At 32.4% G+C, this 24123-nt stretch overlaps 4 protein-coding genes across 4 annotated transcripts in view; 3 read left to right on the top strand and 1 right to left on the bottom strand.

Annotated features, from left to right (window-relative positions):
• The window catches only part of LOC108910289 (methionyl-tRNA formyltransferase, mitochondrial), a 66540-nt gene extending 55857 nt beyond the window's left edge, over positions 1-10683 (top strand). The window contains exon 5 of the mRNA XM_018714855.1: positions 10570-10683. Coding sequence (XP_018570371.1) covers positions 10570-10591 — 22 coding nt within the window. The 3' untranslated portion in view covers positions 10592-10683. The remainder of the gene's footprint in view (positions 1-10569) is intronic.
• Positions 10684-12338: 1655 nt separating this feature from the next.
• Positions 12339-13232, top strand: LOC108909888 (alpha-crystallin B chain-like). The gene has a single exon (XM_018714350.1). It carries the CDS (start codon positions 12505-12507, stop codon positions 13063-13065), a length of 561 nt encoding a protein of 186 aa, XP_018569866.1. The 5' UTR covers positions 12339-12504; the 3' UTR covers positions 13066-13232.
• A 3090-nt stretch (positions 13233-16322) lies between these two features.
• Positions 16323-18070, bottom strand: LOC108909921 (protein AAR2 homolog). Its single transcript, XM_018714397.1, has 3 exons — positions 17311-18070; positions 16919-17237; positions 16323-16866 (listed from the first exon to the last, which is right to left on the bottom strand). The coding sequence occupies exons 1-3, from the start codon at positions 17711-17713 to the stop codon at positions 16464-16466; spliced, it is 1125 nt and encodes a 374-aa protein (XP_018569913.1). The 5' UTR covers positions 17714-18070; the 3' UTR covers positions 16323-16463.
• A 378-nt stretch (positions 18071-18448) lies between these two features.
• LOC108909858 (dnaJ homolog subfamily A member 1) lies at positions 18449-22525 on the top strand. Its single transcript, XM_018714294.1, has 3 exons — positions 18449-18656; positions 18717-19248; positions 21691-22525. Exons 2-3 carry the CDS (start codon positions 18735-18737, stop codon positions 22380-22382), a joined length of 1206 nt encoding a protein of 401 aa, XP_018569810.1. The 5' UTR covers positions 18449-18656; positions 18717-18734; the 3' UTR covers positions 22383-22525.
• The last annotated feature ends 1598 nt before the right edge of the window (positions 22526-24123 follow it).

The following is a 24123-nucleotide window of genomic DNA, read 5'->3' as shown; positions in this document are numbered from 1 at the left end:
CACGGAATTTTCTAATTGATCTTAAGTAGGATCTTCGCCAACAAATAATTTCATCTTTATCGATAAGAACTGACTTCCTGTTCTGCTTTTCCCAGCAAAAATTCAACTCTCGTAAGACGGCCCATAATTTGCTTCTACTGATTTTTGGCAAATCGTTGTCCTCTGAAAGTTCACTTAAAATTTTGTTTAGCGTTGGTATTTCTTTTTTAAAATAAAATGAGTGTACTTTTCTGCGAATGACATTTTTGAAGAAATCATCTATAACGACTTTTGACCTCCCTGTAGATGATTTTGGGGGATTTACAGTATCTTGTTCATTTTTTGTTTCCTTTAAAAGTCTGTAGATAGTCGATTTTCCAATCCCTGTCATTTTTGTTAGCATTAGTGTTACCCGATAATTACCTGAAACGAAATATTACCACGCCCATGGCCGGTTCTTATCTCGGGGTTTTATTACTCTCTTTCATTTCCAAACAGACTATAGGTACATGAAAATCAAATAAAGATACCAGAAACCGTTCTAAAAAATAATACTAAGATGTGCCTTTCTGTGGATAAACCCCATCTAGCGTCAGAACATCGTTAATGAATGTGATAAATCATAATAGGCCAAGAGTAGATCCCTGCGGAACACATGATGTTTGCGGCTACTGGTACTGTACTGCACAAATTGCGATCTATTTAGTAGGTAAATAGGAATTAAACATTGCGGATTTTTTCTTAAAAGTTCTCTAAGAATAGTTTTCAATTACTAAAAAACCAATTAATACATATACTTCTAATTTGGTACGGTGCGGTTTCTTTATTGCCACTATATAAAGTAAAAATATTTCAATTTTAAAATTTCAGCTTTGCAAATGCAAATTTTAGTATAACTTTACATAATTCACAGTATATTAGGGCCTCCGGATATACAACCGATGCCAATAAAGATGACAAGCTTGCAAGGAAGCAGGAATCAATCAAATACGAAACGAAATATAATAATGTCAGGAAGCCAAATATGTATTAAATTACATAATTACCTGTTACAGTGAATAGAAATACTGAATTAAGTTGGAAAATTGGTTATGATATATTATATAAGAGGTATTTAAGTTTTAGTTTCTGTTTACCACCTGTTTACCAGATATTTGAAAGTATTTTTTGAATAATGAAACGTTTTAAAAATTAGTTATGGATCTTGACTGCTTTTTTGACATGAAGTTGCGCTGGTTAATATAAAAATAAAAAACGACATACCTTCGATTATTACAAGTATTATGAACCTTATTTGGCATAACAGTTTTTTATAATTTGCTGAACCATTTGCTGAGTGCCATTAAAGATTAAATATGATCAGTGTTTCAAAAATTCGAAATTTTTTATTGGTTTGCCGCATATGCTGACATTTATATGAATTACACAACATGTCTTAAATATCTCATTTGTTTCTGAGATGTAGACCAGAGGTATTATAACCGTAACACCCTATATATTAATAGCCTCCAACAGATATAAGCTCCTCGGTTAATGCCACCAACTTGACGACTTCGCCGCCGACATTCGTGTACGACATTTACAGGCAGAAACAAAAGAATTCAAACCGTTCGCGTTCGGGTAGTTTTATGTTCAGCCAGCGCTGTAATTCCAAACTAAAATTACAATAAAATCGCTCAACTGGGACGTACTAAGGCCGTGAGACGAAACGAGAATTAAATTTTCATTAGCTGGGTCTGGCGTTTCCCAAATTGGTATTGCCGGATTTGGCAGTGGATAAACAGTGCACCGATCCGGAAAGGTATTGCAAAACAGTTTATTTATGCAGAATATGAGCAGCCAAAGTCGATAGTTATAATTTCTTCTATTTATGTTGTGAAGTTTTTCAAAACACTGTAAATAAAATATTGTAGAATCATTTTTAGGTGTTAAAAGAATTGGAAAAACTATTTCATTAACGTGTTTAAGAGAACAGCACATATTACATATTTTTAAAGTGTTGTATTCGAATCCAATTAATCCAATTATTTTATGCAGAAGTAAGCGCCTATTATTTCCAAATTCAAATCCATTTGTCGTCAATATCTGGATGTTTTTTCGCTGATAGGTTTTTATGGAAGTTTAACACTGCTTTTGTCCTGCCCGAATAGAGATCCATACGATCCGCGTTCATCCCTATATTCAGTTTTAGATAGATGCGAAAATACGACCCATCAACAGAGTGGTAAATTATAAAATAGTGACTCACTGAACGGTGAACTGTCGCTTATGTGTAGATAATGTAATCAACAGCCAGTAACACGGTTTATGTGTTTAGCTACAGATGTTTTTCTATCTATATTTATTAATTTATCGCTGGAATGTCCCCTTAGTAATCCTACCCGTTTATTTTGGTGCATTAAGTCAGATCTATATTTAGTGAAGTATAAGGGAAATCCGAAAATTCGGAAAATATTGTGTAGTATTGATAGGCTACTGAATATGTCAAAAAAAAGATGGTACAAATGAACTACAACGTAACAGAAATTTTATTGTTTGATATGTTCAATTGACCCTAAAAAATAATAAAACCGCGAAGTGCTACCTTTTAAAGGGGTGCGTTTTTGAGAACGAAGTAAAAAGGTGGTATTTTCAGTTTCTTGAGTTTTACTCGAAAACTATGCATGTTTTCACTATAGTTGTCAGCAGAAAAGTTGTAGCAAATTGAATTTCCAATCGAAATGAGAGCTTTTGAAGTCAAAAAAACTTATTTTTAACAAAAATATGCCCAAAAAACGAGTAAAAAAACCGAAAAAATGCGTTTTTGTTTTCTTTTTGGTTTTTGGCCCACAACTTTTTTCTGAGAGGAGTTAGGTATAGGCATTGCTTCGCAGAAAAAAAAGTTAATATTTTTTCCTTTAAAATAAGCCTTTATTGAAGTACCTACGACTAATAGAAACCGAGATACATTGGATCAAAGTTGGCTACTTTTTGGATTTTTGGCCAATTTTTGCCCTTTTTTGACGATTTTCGTCTTATAACTTTTTTCTGAGTTAATTTAGGTATATGTAATGCCATATTCAAATGAAAGCTGGTTTCAAGACCTTTAAAATGGTGCCTGGTAGAAGTTTGTACAATTAAAATCAACCGAGATATGTCAATTTAACCAACGATACTTTTTTCTTTTTATAAAATTTTTATTACTTTCGGTATTATTTTGTCTAATAAATTTATTTTTGTGAATGTGAAAGTTAAAATAAGTTTCTAGGTGATTGAATATTATTATTTATTTATTTAAACAACAATTAATCATATTTATCTTGTAAAATTTCGAATTCTTTTAATTATTTTTGTACTTTTAATTAAAAAATTACAATTACAAAAAAATTTTTCAATTTTGTAAATAAGAATTTTTCAAAATTAAAAAATTACCTCGATGTATTTTTACTTGAAAATGCTAGTGTTGAGGATATCACTGCTGCATCTGAATGCATTGTAACTATAATGTATAGTTAAAAAATTGACAGCCTAAAAACTTTTCGATATAAATTATTTCAAAAGTATTCAACAAGTGCAAAATTTACCTTATCTCGATTGCCTTCAACAACTGATGCTCTCAAACATCATGGGTTCAGAGTATATTTTCAGATGCAACAGTGGAATGGTTGTACTTTAAATCCCCTTGATTGGGGTTGGAAAAATTCCATAAATGGGCTAGTTCCCATTTTTAATAATAAATCTCCTGCACCTGAAAATTTACTTGAAAAAATAGCCTGTAAATGTATTAAAGAATGTATGGGAATAAATTGTGAGAATGCTTATGAGCCTGATTTTTCTGAAGAGGACATTGATGAAAATGATGACGACGAAATTGATATTAATATTGAAAATATACTAAATGAAACTGAAAATTTATAAGATATATATGATTAACTGTTGTTTAAATAAATAAATAATAATATCCAATCACCTAGAAACTTATTTTAACTTTCACATTCACAAAAATAAATTTATTACACAAAATAATACCGAAAGTAATAAAAATTTTATAAAATGAAAAAAGTATCGTTGATTAAATTGACATATCTCGGTCGATTTTAACTGTACAAACTTCTACCAGGCACCATTTTAAAGGTCCTGAAACCAGCTTACATTTGAATATGGTATTACATATACCTACCTAAATTAACTCAGAAAAAAGTTATAAGACAAAAATCGTCAAAAATTGGCCAAAAATCCAAAAAGTAGCCAACTTTGATCCAATCTATCTCGGTTTCTATTAGCAGTAGGTAATTTTATAAACGTTTATTTTAAAGGAAAAAACATTAACTTTTTTTTCTATGAAGCAATGCCTATACCTAAATCCTCTCAGAAAAAAGTTGTGGGCCAAAAATCAAAAAGAAAAAAAAACGCATTTTTTCATTTTTTTTACTCGTTTTTTGGGCATATTTTTGTTAAAAATATTTTTTTACTTCAAAAGGTCTCATTTCGATTGGAAATTCAATTTGCTACAACTTTTCTGTTGACAATTATTTAGAAGAAATTCATGGTTTTCGATTAAAACTCAAAAAACTGAAAATACTACCTTTTTACTTCATTCTCAAAAACGCACCCCTTTAAAAGGTAGCACTCCGCGGTTTTATCATTTTTTAGGGTCAATTGAACATATCAAACAATAAAATTTCTGTTACGTTGTAGTTCCTATCTAAAGTACATAGTCAATAGCCAACAGAAAAATTTGCAATTTTTTTTTTAATGATATTTGAAAAGCTGTAACTTCGTGAATATTGGCGGTATCGAGAAAAAAAAGAAGCATCTTGAAGCATCGAGAAAAATTCTGAATTTTGAAAAAAATCAAATTTTTCCTTTTGTTAAATTTAAAAAAAAAATTTCTCGCCATTTGAAATATTCAATATAAAGTTGTAAAAAAATGGGACGCAAAAAAATTTTGAAAAATGTAATTTTTTCAAATTTGAACTTTTTTCCAAAATTTTTATTTACTTATCTATTTTTCAATATTTGAGGAGTATTTAACGCCAAATTGTGAGCAAAATAAAACAAAAAAATTTGTTTCATCATAATCATTAATTCACGTTTAAGAAGCAATAAATCTGCTCCTTTAATTTTTTATAAAACTTCGACGATTCAGGAAAAGAAAACGGTTCGACCGATCAATTTCAAAATTTACAGGCATCATTCGTTACAAACATTGGTACTTTTCGCAATATTTGCAAAACAGTTGATTTTCCAAAACAGCACAAAAAGTCATTTTTTGCATTTTTTTTCAAAGTAATGCTGAGAATAAAAAAATGTTTCTCAAACATACCAAAAGGCCATTGAACAGGATTGATTCAGATATCAATGATAAAAAAAGTGACTTTTCACACAGTATCTCAATGAGGAATAAAAAATATTTCATCTCAAGATTTCAAAACTAGAATCTTCAAGCTTCAAGATGCATCTTTTTTTTTCTCGATAAAAAAATTTGGAAATTTTTCTACTCCTTTAATTTTTTTGCCGAGTTTATTTATATTCCTTAAAAAGTGTACAATTTATATCTCACTCCTACTTTTCCCAATATATAGAGATCGGTATATAAAACGGCGATAAATCAGGCAAATCTAATTTTAGGCCGATTTCTATAATCTGCAACTTCTGCAAAATCTGGAAACTTATTACATGATAATATTTCCACCTGCCAACACAGATTTATGAAAGGCTTGTCGACGAATATCAATTTACTTTGCGTCACTTAATTTATTTTTAAATCCTTACATATGCAGGCACAAACTGATATATAATACTCGTATACCTGTACCTACGAGTTTCTCAAAAGCGTTCGATAGACTCAATCATAAAGCTATTGTTAAAACGGTTATCTGAAATAAGCTTTTACTGATTCACTTTTGCAATTACTTAAATCATATTTAACTATTAGAAACCAATACGTTGTCTACAATGGCTTTAAATCTATGGAATTACTAGCCTCTTCCAGTGTTCTAGGGCCATTATTATTTAATATATTTATACATTTTTATGATAAACCTGCAAAGATCAGCCATGTTCTGTGATCTCGGTACATCTTCGATCAGAAACTAACTTTTACCGGTGAAACATAGATATAGAACATTTGGTTTTATTATACGCAGTAGCCGGTATGTTATGAATATATGTATAAATGCCTTGAAAACTCTTTACTCTGCCTTTGCCACTAGAATATGGTTCACTCGTTTGGTATCCAATTATGATATTCATACAAAAATATACTAGAAAATACTGCCTTCTAAAACCCATGATTGTCCATTGGTTAAACAAAATCTATCAGTTCCAATGGAAATTTCTTGTGGAATCCATAATACTGTAGCGATATTTTTAGTTGACAGCCTTTTAGAGTTTATTTAAAATGGGATACCCTGTATAAGTGCTAAAAGTCATTGAATCCTAAATTTATAATTTTTAGAGCCAAATTACATTTTAAAACCTGCGTAGGTATATTTAGAAGTAAAACAAATAAGCTTTAGTCTGCATTAGCTTCTGCGTCAGAATTATTCGTTACGGGAAAAATATGTATAACATAATTTGTTGTGAATTTAATTCTTTCTAAATTCCATAATGACTATTTTTGAGGTGCGATTCATCGGTTTATAAAAAGCGAAAAATAACAGGAACTTCCTATTATTAGTTGAGTGAAATTTTTGCATGTACACAATTCGGTTCATTTTCACCGCCAGGGGCGTAACGCCCGGATATTTCAGGCATGCTAATTTTAATTAAAATTGTTTGATTAAAAATACATTCCGTATTTTAGATATACATATGTATTTGAATTTGTCTGGAATAGTACAGATATCTTCTAGTGTCTTTGTCAGTGACTTTACTTTTCATTTAAAACTATTAAAAACATTTCCAAAACTCTTTTGATACGGCCAAACTATTTTCAATAACCATCAATTTCTCTGATTATTATGTAGCTAATATAATTAATAATATGTTACTCCAAATTAGGTTTTAGACATTTTCTGTCACTTAGATGAAAGTAAGGGGGCTGGCCAGGTGGTATACCATTATATTTTATTTAAAAAATGTGCTCATAGTTTGATTTCCTTTCTAGTATGCCTCGGGGCTCCCACACGGGGCCACTTCTTTTTGTTATCTGCCTTAACGACATCACCCATGTTTTCAGCACAACAGATTTTTAATGTATGTCGATGATATAAAAATATACAAAATAAATAGTTTAGCCGATTGTTCTGTAAATCAAACACATTTTCTTTAAGTATTATTCAATGAACAAACTGTTTCTTAACACAACATAATTGTTTGTTTATTACTTTTACTGGGAACATTAATGAATATTCGTTTGTCATTAAATTAATTAACCTTAACTTAAACGGGTATCTAAAATTAAAGATTTAGCAATTATTTCCTGTAATAAACTGATATTGTAGCTTTAACTTTCATTGTAAGAAATAGCACATCTTTTAAATCACCTGAGGCTTTGCATATATGCAGAATAGTCCCCTCAATATATACACCAGGAAAATTAGCGAAAATATAAGAGAAACTCGAAAAAAAGTCCTATCCGCGAGCAGATTATTGTAAAATTGTCTAAAGGAACATAATACAAGACATCTCTCATCTCGTGAGTCAAAAACTTTTATTAGCTTACATTTAAATCGTAATTAAATAGCTAACAAAATATCGAAAAAACAAGTTTACTTTGCCTTAATATGTAAAAAAAATAACTTTTTAAATGAACGATAGCTTCATTTATTTATTTAATAATAGTAAAATAATTCCAAAATTGAAATTTTAATTAATATTTCGTTTAACAGCTCGTTCAGAGCTATTCTACGAATTCGTAAATATGCCCATTATTATTTTTTCCTCGAGCCCAGTTTAAAAAAATAAGTTTCTACGATGAATAGAAGCCGAGATATTGCAAAATTTACAGCGCGCTACAATTTGAACTTTTCTCGCGCGCGCGACCGCTAGGACGACATTTTTCGATGCAATTCACGGGAAATCGAAGTTTACGCCGTAAACTGTATTTCGCGAAAAATTCAAGTCTTAATATTTATAAACAATTGCGCTACGATTTAAAAAAAATTCTTATCTTGGCTCCTGTTGGTCGGAGAGGATACTTTTTTATTTTAAAACTGTATTTTTTTGCCAGCTATCCATTGCATCTATTTTCGGTGATGCCCTTGAAGAGAGCATAAATAGCAACAATGTTATTCAAATTGTTTATAAGCGAAAAACGCACGGTCTTTTGTTAATGTCAAAAAAACGGTGACATTTTTTAATAGGTCCTTTAATTACGTCTTTAAGATTACAATGACGCTTTCAGAATCATGTTTGGTTGAAAATTAACGCCTGTACAGAGGCTTAAAGTTCATAACTTTTGGAGCCTCCGTTATAAACAAATTAATTGTGCGAAAACTATTGCACCTACAGCGCCCACTTTTGGCACACTTTTGAAGTATGACAAAACCCTCAACTTGTCATAGGTTTTATAAAATTTTAACAATAAATGCGATAGTTATAAACAAATTAAAAAATGGGTACTTTTCTTGTTTTTATGCAATAACTTTTTTGTTTATTAACCGATTTTAATTTAACCAGTCGTAGATAATTTTACTCCCTATAAGCTGTTTCCGAGTCACTTTTCGCTAAAATTGATGGTTTTCCCTACACAGTGAAAAAACTGTTTTCCCCACTTATTTGTTTAAATAGAAAAGTTAGCTAATAAAAGTTTTTGACTCACGAGATGAGAGATGTCTTGTATTATGTTCATTTAGACAATTTTACAATAATCTCGCGGATATAGATTTTTCGAGTAAAAATTTAATTTACTTGGTCTAATATAACATACATATTTACATTTCTAGATTTAAGTCAGTTCAAAACAAATTTTGTAGAAGTCTAGGAAAAATTCTGCAATTAATAGAATGTATAAGACATTACCTTATTTTTTTAAACAGAGTTGTCCACACCCTGTACATTTTATCCTCGCAAAACATACCTGTAACCCATCCAAACCCATCCAGGCATTTATTTTTCTAGTGAATAATTACCCATTCGTTTGGATCAAGTTTTAGAGGTGTCGAGAGTTTGTGCTTTAGAATATAAAATTGTTGATGTTTGCAGAATTAAATATTTGGATTCAGTTGCCGTAATACATACGTAAAATTAAAATATTTCTTTCAACGCGCCATCCCGATGGCGTAAAGCGCCCTGGGAACGATTTAAAGTGCAATAAATTCCGTCCCATGATGCCGGTGTCGGCGTTCGTGACGCGAATTGGATGGGAAGTCCATCAGATTTTTACGATTGAAATTTTGATCATGCCATAAATCCCTACAAAAATAGACAACACGCTGGAAGCTTGGGAATATAAATGGACTGTTTAATAATGTATTCAAATGTTATGTTTTGGTGTTTATGGATAATACTACATATATTAATCATTAATGGACTGTTAGATAAAACCGAAAATGCAGAAATTAAAATAAAAATAATTTTTCTGTTTAAAATAAAACTATAAACATCCCACATATTTCTAGGAACACCTTGTTTTGAAATGTGATGAGCTAAAGAAATAAAAGCTCATTGATTATACAGGGTGCTTCTAAAATATGGTGCCAAACTGAAACCGAAGATAAGATATTGCATTTTATACAAAAGCTTTAATTGAAAAAAAAATATTTTACTTAATTGTTAGTTCAGGGTTATAATATTTTATACAGGGTGTTTCAGGATTATGTCGACAAACTTTAAGGAGATAGAAGAAGTATAATTTTTTTCCAGAGACGCTTAATTTTCGAAATATAAGGTGTAAGAGATTTTTAAAAAAATTCAAATTTTTTAAATAACTTCTAAATGAAGAAGGCTATTTAAGCCAAATTTGGCATGACAGATCTTCTTATAAGATACCATTTTTCCATAGAAGAAGAAGTCCCGCAAGCAACCAGTGGCGGAGTTATGGAGACTCAGACTCATTGAATTATAAAAAAAATTAATACGGCTCTACTGAAAATAAAAAATTATGCTGTTTTTGGTTAGAACAGTGTGTTATTGACAAAAGTGTACATTCACTTTTTTCCTAACTCTTATAGTTTCATGGAAAAATTGATTTTTCGGAAGGGTGCTTCTGGATTCTGTCGATAAACTTTAGGAAGATGTTCCTCATAACACCTAAAAAAATATACTACCTGTTAAAATTGGTCTTAGTCTCAAGTATGTGTGAGTCAAATAAGCCTTTTTGTCTCCCCTTCCCTTGGGTTTAACCAATAGTATTAAAATTATTCAGGAGATGATTCGTTTTTGAGATATAGGGTGTTTTTTTTAGAAAAAAAAATGATGAAAACAATAGAAATATTTAAGTACCTAACTGTCGAAAAATGCGACAAAGTAACGACCCTTGCAATACTCCTAAATTTTTTCAGGCGGTTTGTAGTAACTCCATTTACTTTTAAATAAAATAAGATGGCAAACAATACATGAAAATTTATTTGTAAATTGGAACAACCAAAAAATTACCAGTTAATATTATACTTAGACAAAGCGAAAAGTGACTCAAAAAGATACTCAGATATCATTTTTTTGCAGGTTTCGTAGAGGAACAACCTGAGAAAATGTCACCGATATGCCCCTAAGGGAATACGTGGAGGTCTTCATCACTCTGGCTGTGGGCTGTTTCATCGTTGTGGGTCTGCTGTTGTGCTACAGTTATGTGTTTCGCCATATGTGCTGCCCACTAAGGCCGAATAAGAAACCTTCTAGCAGGCAAATGAACAGGAGAGAGTCTATATCTATGAAATATCTCACACATGTCTCCAGTGTTCCCACTGATACTAGTATGGTGTAAATTTAACCGAACTCTTGTAAATAGACTCGTTTTTATACAACGTACTCGCTCGAGTGCTAATTTGTACATAAAAAATATGTGTCAATATTTAAAGTAAATACCTAGTTGTGTACACTTTATACTTACATATATATGTATTCGTTATATTTCTTGTTAGGACAGAAAATGTTACCCTCACAATAGTTTTTATTTAATTTTTATTTACAGTGTCAGAATTAGTTGTAAATATTAGTAATTCTTAAATATACATCATCATGAACATAATATCTTTTATTATCTTTACTAATTAAGCATTTATTAGCTCAGCTTACTGCTGATTTAATGAACATTAGTGTGGAACGAGAAAAACAGAAAATAAATAATAGATCAACATAGGTACCTACAGGAAAAGAAATTGAAGAAATTGAAAAAAGTTGAAAAATTAAATTCAAACAAAAATTTTTTTAAATATTTATGAAAAAGAAAGAGCTATTTTAAAATAGGTCCGTAACTCTTAAGCAATAGTAGCAGTATAGATGCACATTACTCAATCGTAGCTCTACTCTCCACGGTAGTGTGGGGGTGGTTTACACGAACCAGGAAAAGGCCAAGGCTTTCGCCGACAGCCTGGAACTGCAGTGTAGACTGCCTCAGCTGCCCGACGAAGACGAGGAATTCGAGATAGTGGCTGAGCGCGCGGCCCAACGCGTCGACAGAGAGCTAGACAATGACATAATTCCTCCCGCAACTCCTGACGAACTAAGACTGACAATACGCAGACTTAAAAACAGAAAAGCCCCCGGACCCGACAATATACATAACACGACACGAAGGCTGTCCAGGCCTACACGAGATGAGGCAGGATAAAGAGGGATAATCCCCCTCGATCCCAAATCGTTGAGGCCAATTTCTAACCATGGAATAATGGCGCGCTTTACTCGGATCCGAGTAATCTTAAATGTAAATGCCCCTTAAGAGTCATTCCACACAACAGCCGTTCCATGGTACGCGTGCCATGGAACGCGTCGAATGAAGACTTCTATTGCAGTGCCATCTCTTTGACAGTAGTCAATACCATTACTACATTTTTACTGCATATAATTTTAAATAATTGTAATTTTCACTAAATAAAATCGATTGATAGCAATTCAAATTTATTTTCTATAATCCAGTAATGAAAATACGAAACTATTATTTTGTTTTTAAGACAGCTTAGGTCTTTGGTGTCCAGAGGGCATATCGGTAGTTATTGTCAGATCAAACAAATTACACATTTATTATCATTGCTGATAACATTTCATATCATCATATCTCCGTTACCCTATTATAATAATTTAAGTAATAAATTAACCCTGTTAATGACACATAATCCTTTAATTCCACCTCGTCGACTGAGATGCCATCTGAACGCCCATGGTTTAAGCTCTTGGATAGGCAAATATTATTACGTTTAGCTTCCCTAGAAGCTTAACAAAATCAATGATATTACTAGAATCATCTAGAATGTTCCTTGAACAACTAGAAAAACAAACAGAAGTTATAAATAAACGCCATCTGACGTGCGCGTCAGTATTTTAGTTATTTATTTAGTTTTGGTGATTTTGGTAAAGAGACGCTGTGCAGGAGAGGGTGTTGTAATAACTGTTTTTAAGAAAAAACTTTGTGTGTTGTATCGTGTCTCAAAAACTAGAATAGAAATGGCTTTGTTACTGCCCTTGTTAAACGAACCCCAAAGTCTCATGTCTACCTTGTTAGGCGGCGACCATTTGAGGTTAAAATTGAGCGACGATGATTTCCTAAGCCCTCTGATGCCAAAGAAGACGCGTAGGCAGATAATCAGCTCTCCTTATCTGAGACATCCAAACTACAAAGGGAAACATTATCTGATTACAAATGATAACAAGAATTTTCATGTAAATATTGACGTTCAGCAGTTCTCTCCGGAAGAAATTACTGTTAAATGTATCAATAATGATACAATTGTGGTGGAATGCAAACATGAAGAAAAGCCTGATGAACATGGTTACATATCCAGACACTTTGTAAGAAAATACAAGGTCCCCAAAGGGCACGATGTAGCGAAATGTGTCTCTAAGTTGTCTTCGGATGGAGTACTAACTATAACTGCTCCCAAGGTGGAGAAAAAGGAAAATGCCGAGATTGAAATACCAATTACTTTTACAAACCAACCATCCAGGGTTCAGGATTCTACTCAAGAAGTGGCCGAAGAGGAGAAAACCAAGAAGCAGAAATCATGAGCAGGCATTTTTTCGAGTTTTTAGCATTTACTTAAGTTGTCATTCCACTAACGTTTCATTTTTCTTAGTTTGTCTTCATGTGTTTAAAAGACTGATGCATTCAGTTTTCTGTATTTAACCTGTTTGCTTTTGTATTTGTATTTTTTCAATAAAATGTTTTCAACGAATTTGGGATTTATTCGATAAATAATTTAATATAAAACCATAAAAATTTGTGAGACGCTGAACTCTTAATTTAAAAAACGATGTTTACTTGAGCATAATCTGCATTGGTTTCCTACTCAAAAAATGAATTATGCACTAACATTACTAAACTAATGGTTCAAAAAAACGACTACCTGTCTAATGAGATAAAAAGAGTCGGCAGTACGTCCTTTTCCTCCAGATTAATGCATGTCTTCATGTCGTTGCTCATACGAAGGATACAACTCAAAATTTCAAATAGTTTTCTTGTCCATTTAACATTGTTGACTTGGTTAGGAAAACATTTTCGTTTCGATACACTTAAAAGATTATATAGAAAAATAACATTTTTTTTGGTTTATTATTAACTTAACTTTCGCTTATATATGTTAATAATTATTCAGGGGCACTTTTTTTGTCATTAAAACTATAGTCCAAGTCCCTACTTGAAGAAATTCCTTAAAGTAAAGCCGAACACTAAATCGCCAGTCTGCCTAAATGGTCAGGAAAATTAAGGCGGAAGCCCATGACCAAAGATAATAAATTTCACGACAAAAAAAAAGAATAAGATTCAACCATAAAATTATGAAAATTTAATGTTTATTGTAATGAAAATGTAATAAAATTGCCGGACTGTTTCCTTGAATAAAAAGTGTCCTCAAATCACTTCAAAAGTGGTGAACATTTTTCAGTGAAAAAAATCGAGTCGAGAATAAAAATCATCCGTGGTTATTGCTTATACCCTTTTGAAAAACGTGCAAAAAGGCAGACTGAAAAGTGAAGCCATTTTGCCTTCTGCCAATCGATATTCACCTTCACCAATAAATACCGGATGTTTCAGAATTGAAGTGACAAAAGTCTAGGGGAGATTCTGCTCACCAAAATACAGGGTGGGCCATTAGTGTGAGAAAGTAAAATAAGTCCCTTGTTACTCATAATACAGAAAAAAAGTTTATACAAAAAGTTATACAGAATCAAGAAAGCTAAACTACAAAATTAATTTGATACATACAGGGTGAGGAGTAAAAACGGAACACACCAAATATAACATTTTTTAAATGGAACACCCTGTATATTTATAAACGTGGATTTCCGAGAAAATTCTACATATGGCAATACTAACAGTTTATCATTTTAGTGCGGGGTTGCCAAGTTATGTAGAAAATTCTTCGGATTTTGGATAAAACGACCTCGAAGAAGTTGTATTAACTTGGAACAAAAATATTTGATAGAGTTATAGGCAAATGTTACACAAAGATTCCTATAATAGCTAATATCGATATTTTATACAGGGCATTTTATATAATACGAACATTTTTAGAAAGTTTAAACTTGATTTTCTAAAATTTTTCAAATGGAACAACCTGTATTTTATTGTTCTATTTTATTCACATATTGGTGTACTTCAACTTTTATTAAGCATGTTCTATATCTAAAATTTTTAGTTTAGATATAGCAATATTTCTGAAGAAACTTAATTTTTATTATTTTACAGAATACCACAAATAAATATTAACTAATAAAATTAACTCAAAATGGAATAATAAATTATGAATTGACAAATTGATGCAATACGACAGTTTTTTCTAGAGCCATTTCGTGCCAACGAAAATAATAAAAATTTGGTTTTTCTAGAAATGTTGCTACCTTAAAAACTAACAACTTTAGGTGTAGAACATACTTAATAAGAGTTGAAATTGACTGATATGTGAGTAAAATAGAACAATAAAATACAGGTTGTTCCATTTTTAGAAAATCACGTTTGAGCTTTCTTAAAATGATCGTATTATAAAAATTGCCCTGTATAAATATTGATACTATTTATAGGTAATATAGGAGTCTTCGGCTAACATTTGCCTATAACTTGTCAAATATTTTTGCTCCAAGTGTTAGTAGTTGAAAGTTAATACAATTTCTCCGAGGTCGTGTTTTTTCCAAAATTCAAAGAATTTTCTACATAACTTGGCAACCCCGCACAAAAATGTTAAACTGTTTATATTGCCATATATAGAATTTTCTCAGAAATCCATATGTTTAAAAATATACAGGGTGTTCCATTTAAAAAATGTAATATTGGCGTGTCCCGTTTTTATTCATTGCCCTGTGTGTTTCAAATTTATTTTGTCCTTTAGGTTTTTTGATTCTGTACAACTTTTATATAAACTTTTTTTCTGTATTATGAATAACAAGGGAGTTATTTTACTTTCCAACACTAATGGCCCACCCAGTATGTAAAAAAAATTCATATGAACATAGATTCGCAAGTGCTTCGTTTCCAAGATACAGGATGTTAATTTTTTTTTAAACTGAGATTTTTAAAAAAACACTAGCCGACTTGAATGAAATTTGTATGGTTTATTAAAGCAATTATCGTACATCAACTGGACCAATTAGATTTGATCCAGTATTTTCGGGGTGTACCAGTAAGCGTTTTTTTTGTAAAAAAGAATATCACCCTGTAGTTTTTATGTAATAAAACCTACTAAAAATAGTACATTTGTGTCTCTTGACTCTTTTTAGTGGTTCGCTTCGTTTTTATTTTATTTATTCTTTTCTACAAAATAAAAAAACGATTTGCTCATTGGGTACACCCCTGAAAATTCTGTATCAAATCTAATTGGTCCAGTTGATGTCCGACAATTGTTTTAATAAACCTTAAAATTTCATTCAAACCGGCTAAACCACTTTTTTTAAAACTCAATTTTTAAGAAAAAATAACATCCTGTATATCGTAAATGAAGCACTTGCGGACCCACGTTTTTATGAACTTTTTTACATGTTTTGCTGAGCGGAATCGCCAAAATTGCACTTCGTCGTTAAAATTTTAACAATTTTTTTACAACTTTCGGCAACTCTTAACTCCCGACAGAACCTTCTGGCAATAATTTTACGTGATTTCTCCAGTTAAAAACTATAACTACACAAAATTTCAAAGTTGCACTCAAAAGATTTTATTTTTATTAAAAATAAACGCGTTTGACCGATCGTCCACACTTCGCTCCCCAGAATAAACGTCTGGCTGGAGCGCTATACGCTTAGACTATATGTTTATTGAGAATGATTAAAGGTTTATTTTAAAACTTTTATTTTCTATACAATATTTACATAAATCGTTCCATAAAACCAGTCTTCGAAGATCTTGTAAAATGATTTGCTGTAATATTTTAAGTTTTTTGCACAATTGGATTTCTTCCTGTAGTTTCTTTATCATCAATTCATGTCTCCACTATAACGGGCGCTTCATCCTCCTCATCAGAATCCAAATGTTCAAAGTCCCACTGGTATAAGTCCGTTAAATTTTTTTGGAACCTACTGAGCTTAGCTTTCAGTTGCCCGTCGACATCCGAATTCCGTACGGCTCGGAACAAATTCCTCAGCTTCGTATACACGAGGTTATTATTTGACACTATATCCGCTAGGAATTCTTCAGGGATTTCTTTAACCTGTATCTCGATCACCGAAACGAACAAATCGTACAGTTTTCTGTGTTTTTTCACGGCCGTATCACAAGAACAAAACAAACTAAATAACTTTTTCCATTGCTCGAAAGCTTCCAGGCTGTGCCCGACTAAAAAACACACGTAGCAAAACTCCAACTCTCCCAACAACTCTGTGGATCTAAAAGATGTGTCGATATTTAAAGTGGAAAAAAAATTAATCGTTCACTTACTTTGAATAGTTTGCTATCATGGTATCTAGCAAGAATGAAGAATCTAAAGAATGTCGTGTAATTTCTGCAGGGGTAGAACCTGCTGGGTAGTTTCTTTCAGGAAAGGGTGTAAATCTCAGTTCGGTGCCTTGTTTTGCTTTTAGATTTGGTAAGAAACCTTCTTCGGCATCACCGGATAACCTTGCTTTCTTAGAACTAGAACAATCTTGTGTTTCGCCTCCTTTTTTACCTCTCGGTCTATCAGCATCGCTACAAGATTCTAGTTCCAATGCGGACTGAATATAACCGGAGCAGGGAGTTAACTTTTGCACTAAATCACCTAGAAAGAAATAGTAATAAAGGTAAGTTCCTACACTTAATTAATTAATTAGAATACAATTCTTTCTACCCACTTGTAATTTCCGAGGTTAAATTTACCCATTTCTCCCAAATATCATAAGGGTAGGGTCCTAGAAAGTTATCCAGGGCTAAAATATTATCCTTGAAATGTACAACTTCAGCTTCGCTTACACTTTCAGAACTTATACATTCGTTTTTCTTGTCCCATTTTTTCACTATCACTTCAGATCTTTTGAAATTATGGAAAAAGCCTGTCCTTGGAGATGTATCTCCAGTGTCAGATACGGCACTATAAAATATGTAATGGAGTCCCGGTGGTATCATTTTCACTCCTCGAAATTTTTCACCCGTATTCCAGGACTTCATGTCAATCCCAAATTCGGTTCCCTCAGGAACCTCTAGAAATACAAAAATCCCACCTTCGGCATACAATTTCTTTGCTGTTATTTGATCCATATTTTAAAATTTGTACGTAATTAACCTCAAATTTAGATTTAGTGTTTGGTTTAAGTTAATTTAAATCTGCAATTAAATTATAAACTATATAGGTACTTAACGAATGTTGATTTTTGTGAGATATTTTCGATTATTTATATACTGCACAGTATTACAACAAATCGGTGTAAAACCATACAATAGTATTTTCTATACTGTGGCCATACTATATTAGATCTATGGTAAAACAACACACTGAACTAAAATTCTAGATTCTAGACATATAGCGTAAAAATATTATTTCCTGTTATAATCGCCTTCTTAATTAACAAAAGTGATCATTTTCTGTTTCTCGTTATGAAAATAAAATTTTTACATCAAATCATCAAATGTCAAATGTCAAATGTCAAAATATAAAAAAAAATACATTTTGACTTATGCAACCAACTAAACACCTTATTGAGTGTGTTGCATAGAAACCTACATATATATTTGGTTATCTTTAAACAATATTCTATATTTAGTTTATACATATCAGTCAATATTTTTTAAGCAAAAAGTAATGGGTATCCAGAGAAAATTGATTGTTTTTAAACACAAAATTATCGAAATTCCAGAATTAAACAAGAGATGGCGCAGCTCTCGCAATTTTTCCTAGAAATATATTGTTGACCCTTATGCCACTGTAGCATAAGAATCAATGACGTAAATGACTTTTCAGCCTCGTGGACGATTCTAGAGCATTCTTTTCCTTGTTCGTGATAAATCGATCTTTCTCCAACCAGTTCATACATTTCCTCGTCGAAGGTTCTAGACTGCTTCGAGTTTATTTCTTAGTGCGCGAGAAGTTCCTGGAAGTTTAATTACAGCGTAGCTGCTACGACAGAGATCCACGCGTCCGTGTGAGATTGATTTTACCAAGTTTTTCGTTGATTGTGTTCCAGGGGTATTGATTATTTCTGAGGTAGGTCAAATTGTTAGCATGTCTCCCCAGACGGCTTATTTTTCTATTTAATTATTCCAGAACTGATTAACTGGAAAAATGGTGAAAGAAACCAAGTTTTATGACATCTTGGGTGTCAAGCCAGGATGTTCACAGGATGATCTGAAAAAGGCCTACAGAAAGTTGGCCTTAAAATACCATCCTGATAAGAACCCCAACGAAGGGGAGAAGTTCAAACAGATATCTCAAGCATACGAAGTCCTCTCTGATCCTGAGAAAAAGCGTATATATGACCAAGGTGGTGAACAGGCCCTCAAAGAAGGCGGTGTTAGTGGAGGCTTCTCTAGCCCCATGGACTTGTTCGACATGTTCTTCAGTGGGGGCTTTGGGGGAGGCAGAGGCAGGAGGAGAGAACGTAAGGGTAGGGATGTCGTTCACCAGCTCACAATATCCTTGGAAGAACTCTACAAGGGCACAGTGAGGAAGCTGGCTTTACAGAAGAATGTTATCTGTGATAAATGTGAGGGTCGTGGTGGGAAGAAGGGAGCAATCGAGCAATGCCCTACCTGTCGGGGAACTGGGATGCAAGTGCAGGTTCAACAGTTAGGACCAGGTAACTTGTGCATTTTATCTTATATATTGAATACTTATATTGAACACAATATTTTTCCCGTATTTACTTCATAAATAAAATAATTTGTTATTTCGGTTCCGGTTATTTTTGGAAATAGGTTTCTAGAATTGTGGCGGTTTTAATAATGCGTGGGGAATTGTCCAAAAATAACTCATTGAATGAAGGTGTGTTGTAACTTATATTGAATGAATCCGTCTTTGTTAGGCTGAGATGACATTTTATTTGCTGAAACGATTTATTTTTAAAAATTATTGAGTTATAAAAGAGACATAAACATTGTCACAGTTGCTATGTATTTTTGCGATGTTTTAATGAATTCAACTTATGAACTTTCTGGAAAATTGTATGATAAGTGGAATATCCTTGAAAACATTATACTCCATTACCTAATACGTTTAATACAATGATATATTTGTCGAATAATTTGCCATTCCTACTCTCGGGAAATTTGTTTTTAAAACAAAATATTTGCATAACATGTTAGATAAGCGTGATAAATTGCAAAAAAAATCTGTGATAAGTATTTTTTAATTAAAAAGAATTAAATCATATGCATAAATCTGTCATCGTAAAAGTTCACTTTAATCTAGATAATTTTGATTAGCATTATTTTTAAAAGTAGCTCCTGCAATTATTTATTTATCTACAAAATGTGCTGTAAATGTGTTTTAACAATTATTAACTTTTTACCCAAGAAGTTGTTATTAATTTTAATTTTTGTGGCACTATTTTACATGTCGCAATAAATTGGTCAAATTATTGACTAAATTTAAGGCTACCAACTTTAAGAGAAAAAAAAGAAATAATAAAAGTAAACCACAAATGACAAGTCTTATACAAAACTGATCACTGTAATAGCAAATATATACAGGGTGTCCCAGAAAAACGTGTACAACGGAATATCCGAAATCGCTTCGTTTGGCTGCTAGATGGCCTCAAAAGTTGCTGAAAATTTTTTGAATTTTGTAAATAACTGGAATAGGTATTAATCGATTTTGATTATTTTTGGGGTGTGAAATTTTGCTTTCGGTCTACACATTTTGGTGTTATACAGAGTGTTTTTTAAAGTCTGTACAACAGTAATAAATAAATTGTGTTCTTTCCTAGAGCTAGCAAATTGGCCAAGAAATTGAGGAATTTATGTTCTATTTGATAATTTTTTGTGACAGCAACAGTATTAATATTAACTACATTCTACAATTTTGATATTTATAGTTTACATGTGTTTGTTGTTGCTGTTATATTAGTATATGTTATAAATAAATAGAACTGGCACAATAAGTTCGTTGTACCATTGGTGCCGATAGCCGTCCAGCGTGAGCTGTCAGCCTTCATCTTTCAGAGTACCGACGGGTGAATGCTTAAGGGGTTATACCACTGTAAGGGCCTAAAAAAAGCGTATTTCTGACAATTTTTTTTTTAATAGAAAGAAAGTTGATAGAAAAAAACCTGTTCAAGTATGTTATTACGCATGTATTAAGTGTAGTTTTTTCTTTAAAAAATATTTCAAAATAGTGGCACTGGAGCCATTCTTCTGAAGCATGTTGCAAAAAAGAAATTGCCCTTAATCTGCACGAGTATAGCTAGAAAAACACGTACGGGATTGTAAAAACATTGTTTTTTGTAAAATCGTAGTGTTTGAAGTAAAATGTTAAATTTGTGACGAAAAGGCAATTATTTGTTTATAACAATTGTTTAAATTAACTTATTGAAAAATCTGTACGTGTTTCTCTTCAAAATGTTGTTTTAAATATGTGGTTAAAATTTCAAAAGAAAATATTGAAAATTATTGGAGTTATGCTGCTTGCCGTTTTGAAAAAGCGTGTAGAGAAAAACGTGTTTAAAGTTTTAATGAGTTAGACATGAACGTGCACTGACGCTACACTAACTTACTTTTGTTAACGACATCTACAAGTGTATTAGAGAAGTTCGAGTATGTTCATAGCGCAGTTAGCTGTATAAGAGACGCCCGACACGCTTCAAGAAAAGCGCAAAATTAAAAAAAATAATTCATGTATAAAACCTTTTGCCTCGTGTTCTAGATCTAGAAGATTCAAATTACCTTTCAAGTAAAAAAAAAACTATTTTTAGAAAATTCTGCAGTGATGTAACCCCTTAATGATAAAAAATACTACAATATGCACGACTTTTGTTATGCTGATCACTATACCATCTATAGTTATAAATCTATCAATATTGAATTTATTTTTAAAAGTGGTAGCCTTACATTTTTCCAGTAAATTTACCAATTTATTGTAGTATGTACAAATATGCTACAAATATAGCATATTGACAACTTACTTCTTTAACCATCGGGTAAAATTGGTAAATAATCGCAAAACAATTGTAATTTGTACTTTAAAATTGATTTAAATCAAATATAATGAGAGGCACAGCAAATTCCCTAATTTAAATTTTCAGGGATGCTGCAGCAAATCCAGAGCGTGTGCCCAGAATGTAGAGGTCAAGGCGAGAGGATCAACCCGAAGGACCGTTGCAAGCAGTGCCAAGGCAAGAAGGTAGTGAGAGATCGTAAGATCCTAGAGGTTCACGTTGACAAAGGTATGACCGACGGCCAGAAGATTATTTTCAACGGCGAGGGTGACCAGGAACCCGATCTCGAACCCGGAGATATTATTATCGTACTGGATGAGAAAGAGCACTCCGTATTCAAACGATCGGGCAACGACCTTATCCTGCGGTTGGAAATCCAGCTCATAGAAGCTCTTTGCGGTTTCCAGAAAGTTATAAGGACTCTAGACGACCGTGATTTGGTAATAACCACCCTCCCGGGTGAAGTCATCAAACACGGAGATGTGAAATGCATTTTGAACGAGGGTATGCCCCAGTACAAGAACCCCTTCGAGAAAGGTCGTATGATCGTACAGTTCTGGGTGCAGTTCCCTAAAACGCTGCCTCCGGAGGTGATTCCGGCGTTGGAAAACGCCCTGCCGCCAAGAACCGAATGCATGATCCCCGACACCGCGGAAGAGGCCATCCTAGTGGAATTCGATCCTGAACAGGAGGCTAGGAGGCGCCACCATAAGAACGTGTACGACGAAGACGACGAGATGCACGGTTCTGGCCAGCGGGTGCAGTGCGCTACTAATTAATTTAATTGGATGTTTACGCATCGCTATTCCACGGGCAAGGTCCGATTCGGTCGACTTCATGGGAGACTTCAAGCTTCAGTACTTTTTTTATTTTATATTTGGCATTTATGGATTTTTAATAAACGTATTATGTTGTGGGTGTAGTCGCACGTTGCGTTTTGAGGTTTGCAAATGTGTCGTTACTTGAAATGCCCCTAATATGTAGAAACGTGTATTTTAAGGGCAAACGGCTAATTCTATTTGAAATGTCCGGCCAAAGGAAATACATTTTGAATAATCTGTTCCTAACGTTAAAGGTGTATATTTGAGTCAATTTGATTTTACAAATTGTTATTGGTAAAGCGATATGTTCCTTTGAGGGGTGATAGGATGGGAGATATTTCGATTTCTGTTTTTATATTAAAAAAGTTGATTTTAATATCTTGGAAGTAAATTTTCAGTCTACATTTTTTAAATTTTTTTAATTGGATTTCCAACGCTACAACCTTCCGTTTGGAATAAAAAGTACGGGAAATCGTTTAATCATGAAAATAGAAATTTTGATAAAAAACTATTTTAAAAAATGTCTGAGTTATTTCTACAAAATTATCAAAAAAATGTGCGTAAAATTGTTAAAAAAACTGCTTTGTTTCAGTTTTGATAGTTTCAAAATAATAAGTACACTTTTTTTTAATACGATACGGATTAACACTAAAAAAGCATAAAAGCATATATTTAATTTTTTTATTAAATTAAATTTTAACAACTTTTTTTTTTGGATTGTTACTTTATCACGGGTATGTTGATATTTATACATTGTTATACAGGGTGTTGCAAATTAGTATGTCAAGCAGTTAACCACATATTCTTTGGACTTGTACTAAAATAATGGGACTATTTTTATGCCGCTTTTCATTTTGGAGCCCCATTTTCAATATACAGGGTGTCAAAATTAAAATTTAAAAAATGATTGTTTATTGACAAGTTCAATGATCGTAGAGATATTTATTTAAAATTTAGCACATATTTTGATCTTAGGCCAGCACACTGTGTAATTTTAGTTTAAAATATCAAAATGGGTGGGGGGGATTGCAGTACCCATGGACCCCCTATTTTTTCTTCGAGTACGCCTATGCCTTCTGAATATTTTTTTTTCAGATAAAGCGTTTTATTCTATTTTTTTCACTCTTGTCATTTGGGTCCTCGTTTACGAGATGTAATTTTTTTGGATACGCGACATCAATTTAGTCGACAAACTAATTTTTGAGATTTTATGAAAAATTTCTTTTATATGGTACCAATACTAACTAAAGAGCACTTTAGGCTGAAACCACATATTTTGATTTGGGGTTGCTGTACGAGATATTGCAACTTTTTTAGATATGTTAGATTTAGCTTAAATTAAATATTGCTATTCATAACGATGATCATTTCCATTTTTTTCAGTAAATTGAAAAAATAAGGACTCGAATTTTTCATATAGCCTCAAAAAAGTCTAACGTCAACTAAATTGATGTCGAGTATCCAAAAAGTTAACAATATCTTGTAAACGAGGCTCCAAAACAAAATCTTAACAAGAGTGGAAAAAATTTGAATAAAACGCCAGTTTATCTAAAAAAATTATTCAGAAAGCATAGGCGTACTCAAAAATAAAAGAGGGGGTCAATGGGTATTACCTCCCCCGCCTCCCCTTCGTTCGCGCTTTGATATTTTAAACCAAAATTACACAAAAAGTGTGCCGACTTAAGATCAAAGTATTTGC

This window comes from Anoplophora glabripennis, unplaced genomic scaffold (genome assembly GCF_000390285.2).
Source record: "Anoplophora glabripennis isolate ALB-LARVAE unplaced genomic scaffold, Agla_2.0 scaffold27, whole genome shotgun sequence".
Lineage (NCBI taxonomy): Eukaryota > Metazoa > Arthropoda > Insecta > Coleoptera > Cerambycidae > Anoplophora > Anoplophora glabripennis.
The sequence above is the reverse complement of the archived record's forward strand: the minus strand, read 5'-3'. Positions and strand labels throughout refer to the sequence as shown.

What these genes read in the sequence shown, in the direction of transcription:
- LOC108909858 (XM_018714294.1), top strand. Translation starts at nt 18,735, where the DNA reads ATGGTGAAAGAAACCAAGTTTTATGACATCTTGGGTGTCAAGCCAGGA. An exon ending in GGTTCAACAGTTAGGACCAG is followed by an intron (nt 19,249 to 21,690) that starts GTAACTTGTGCA and finishes TTAAATTTTCAG; the next exon opens with GGATGCTGCAGCAAATCCAG.
- LOC108909921 (XM_018714397.1), bottom strand. Translation starts at nt 17,713, where the DNA reads ATGGATCAAATAACAGCAAAGAAATTGTATGCCGAAGGTGGGATTTTT. An exon ending in TTTAACCTCGGAAATTACAA is followed by an intron (nt 17,238 to 17,310) that starts GTGGGTAGAAAG and finishes ATTTCTTTCTAG; the next exon opens with GTGATTTAGTGCAAAAGTTA. An exon ending in ATGATAGCAAACTATTCAAA is followed by an intron (nt 16,867 to 16,918) that starts GTAAGTGAACGA and finishes CACATCTTTTAG; the next exon opens with ATCCACAGAGTTGTTGGGAG.
- LOC108909888 (XM_018714350.1), top strand. Translation starts at nt 12,505, where the DNA reads ATGGCTTTGTTACTGCCCTTGTTAAACGAACCCCAAAGTCTCATGTCT.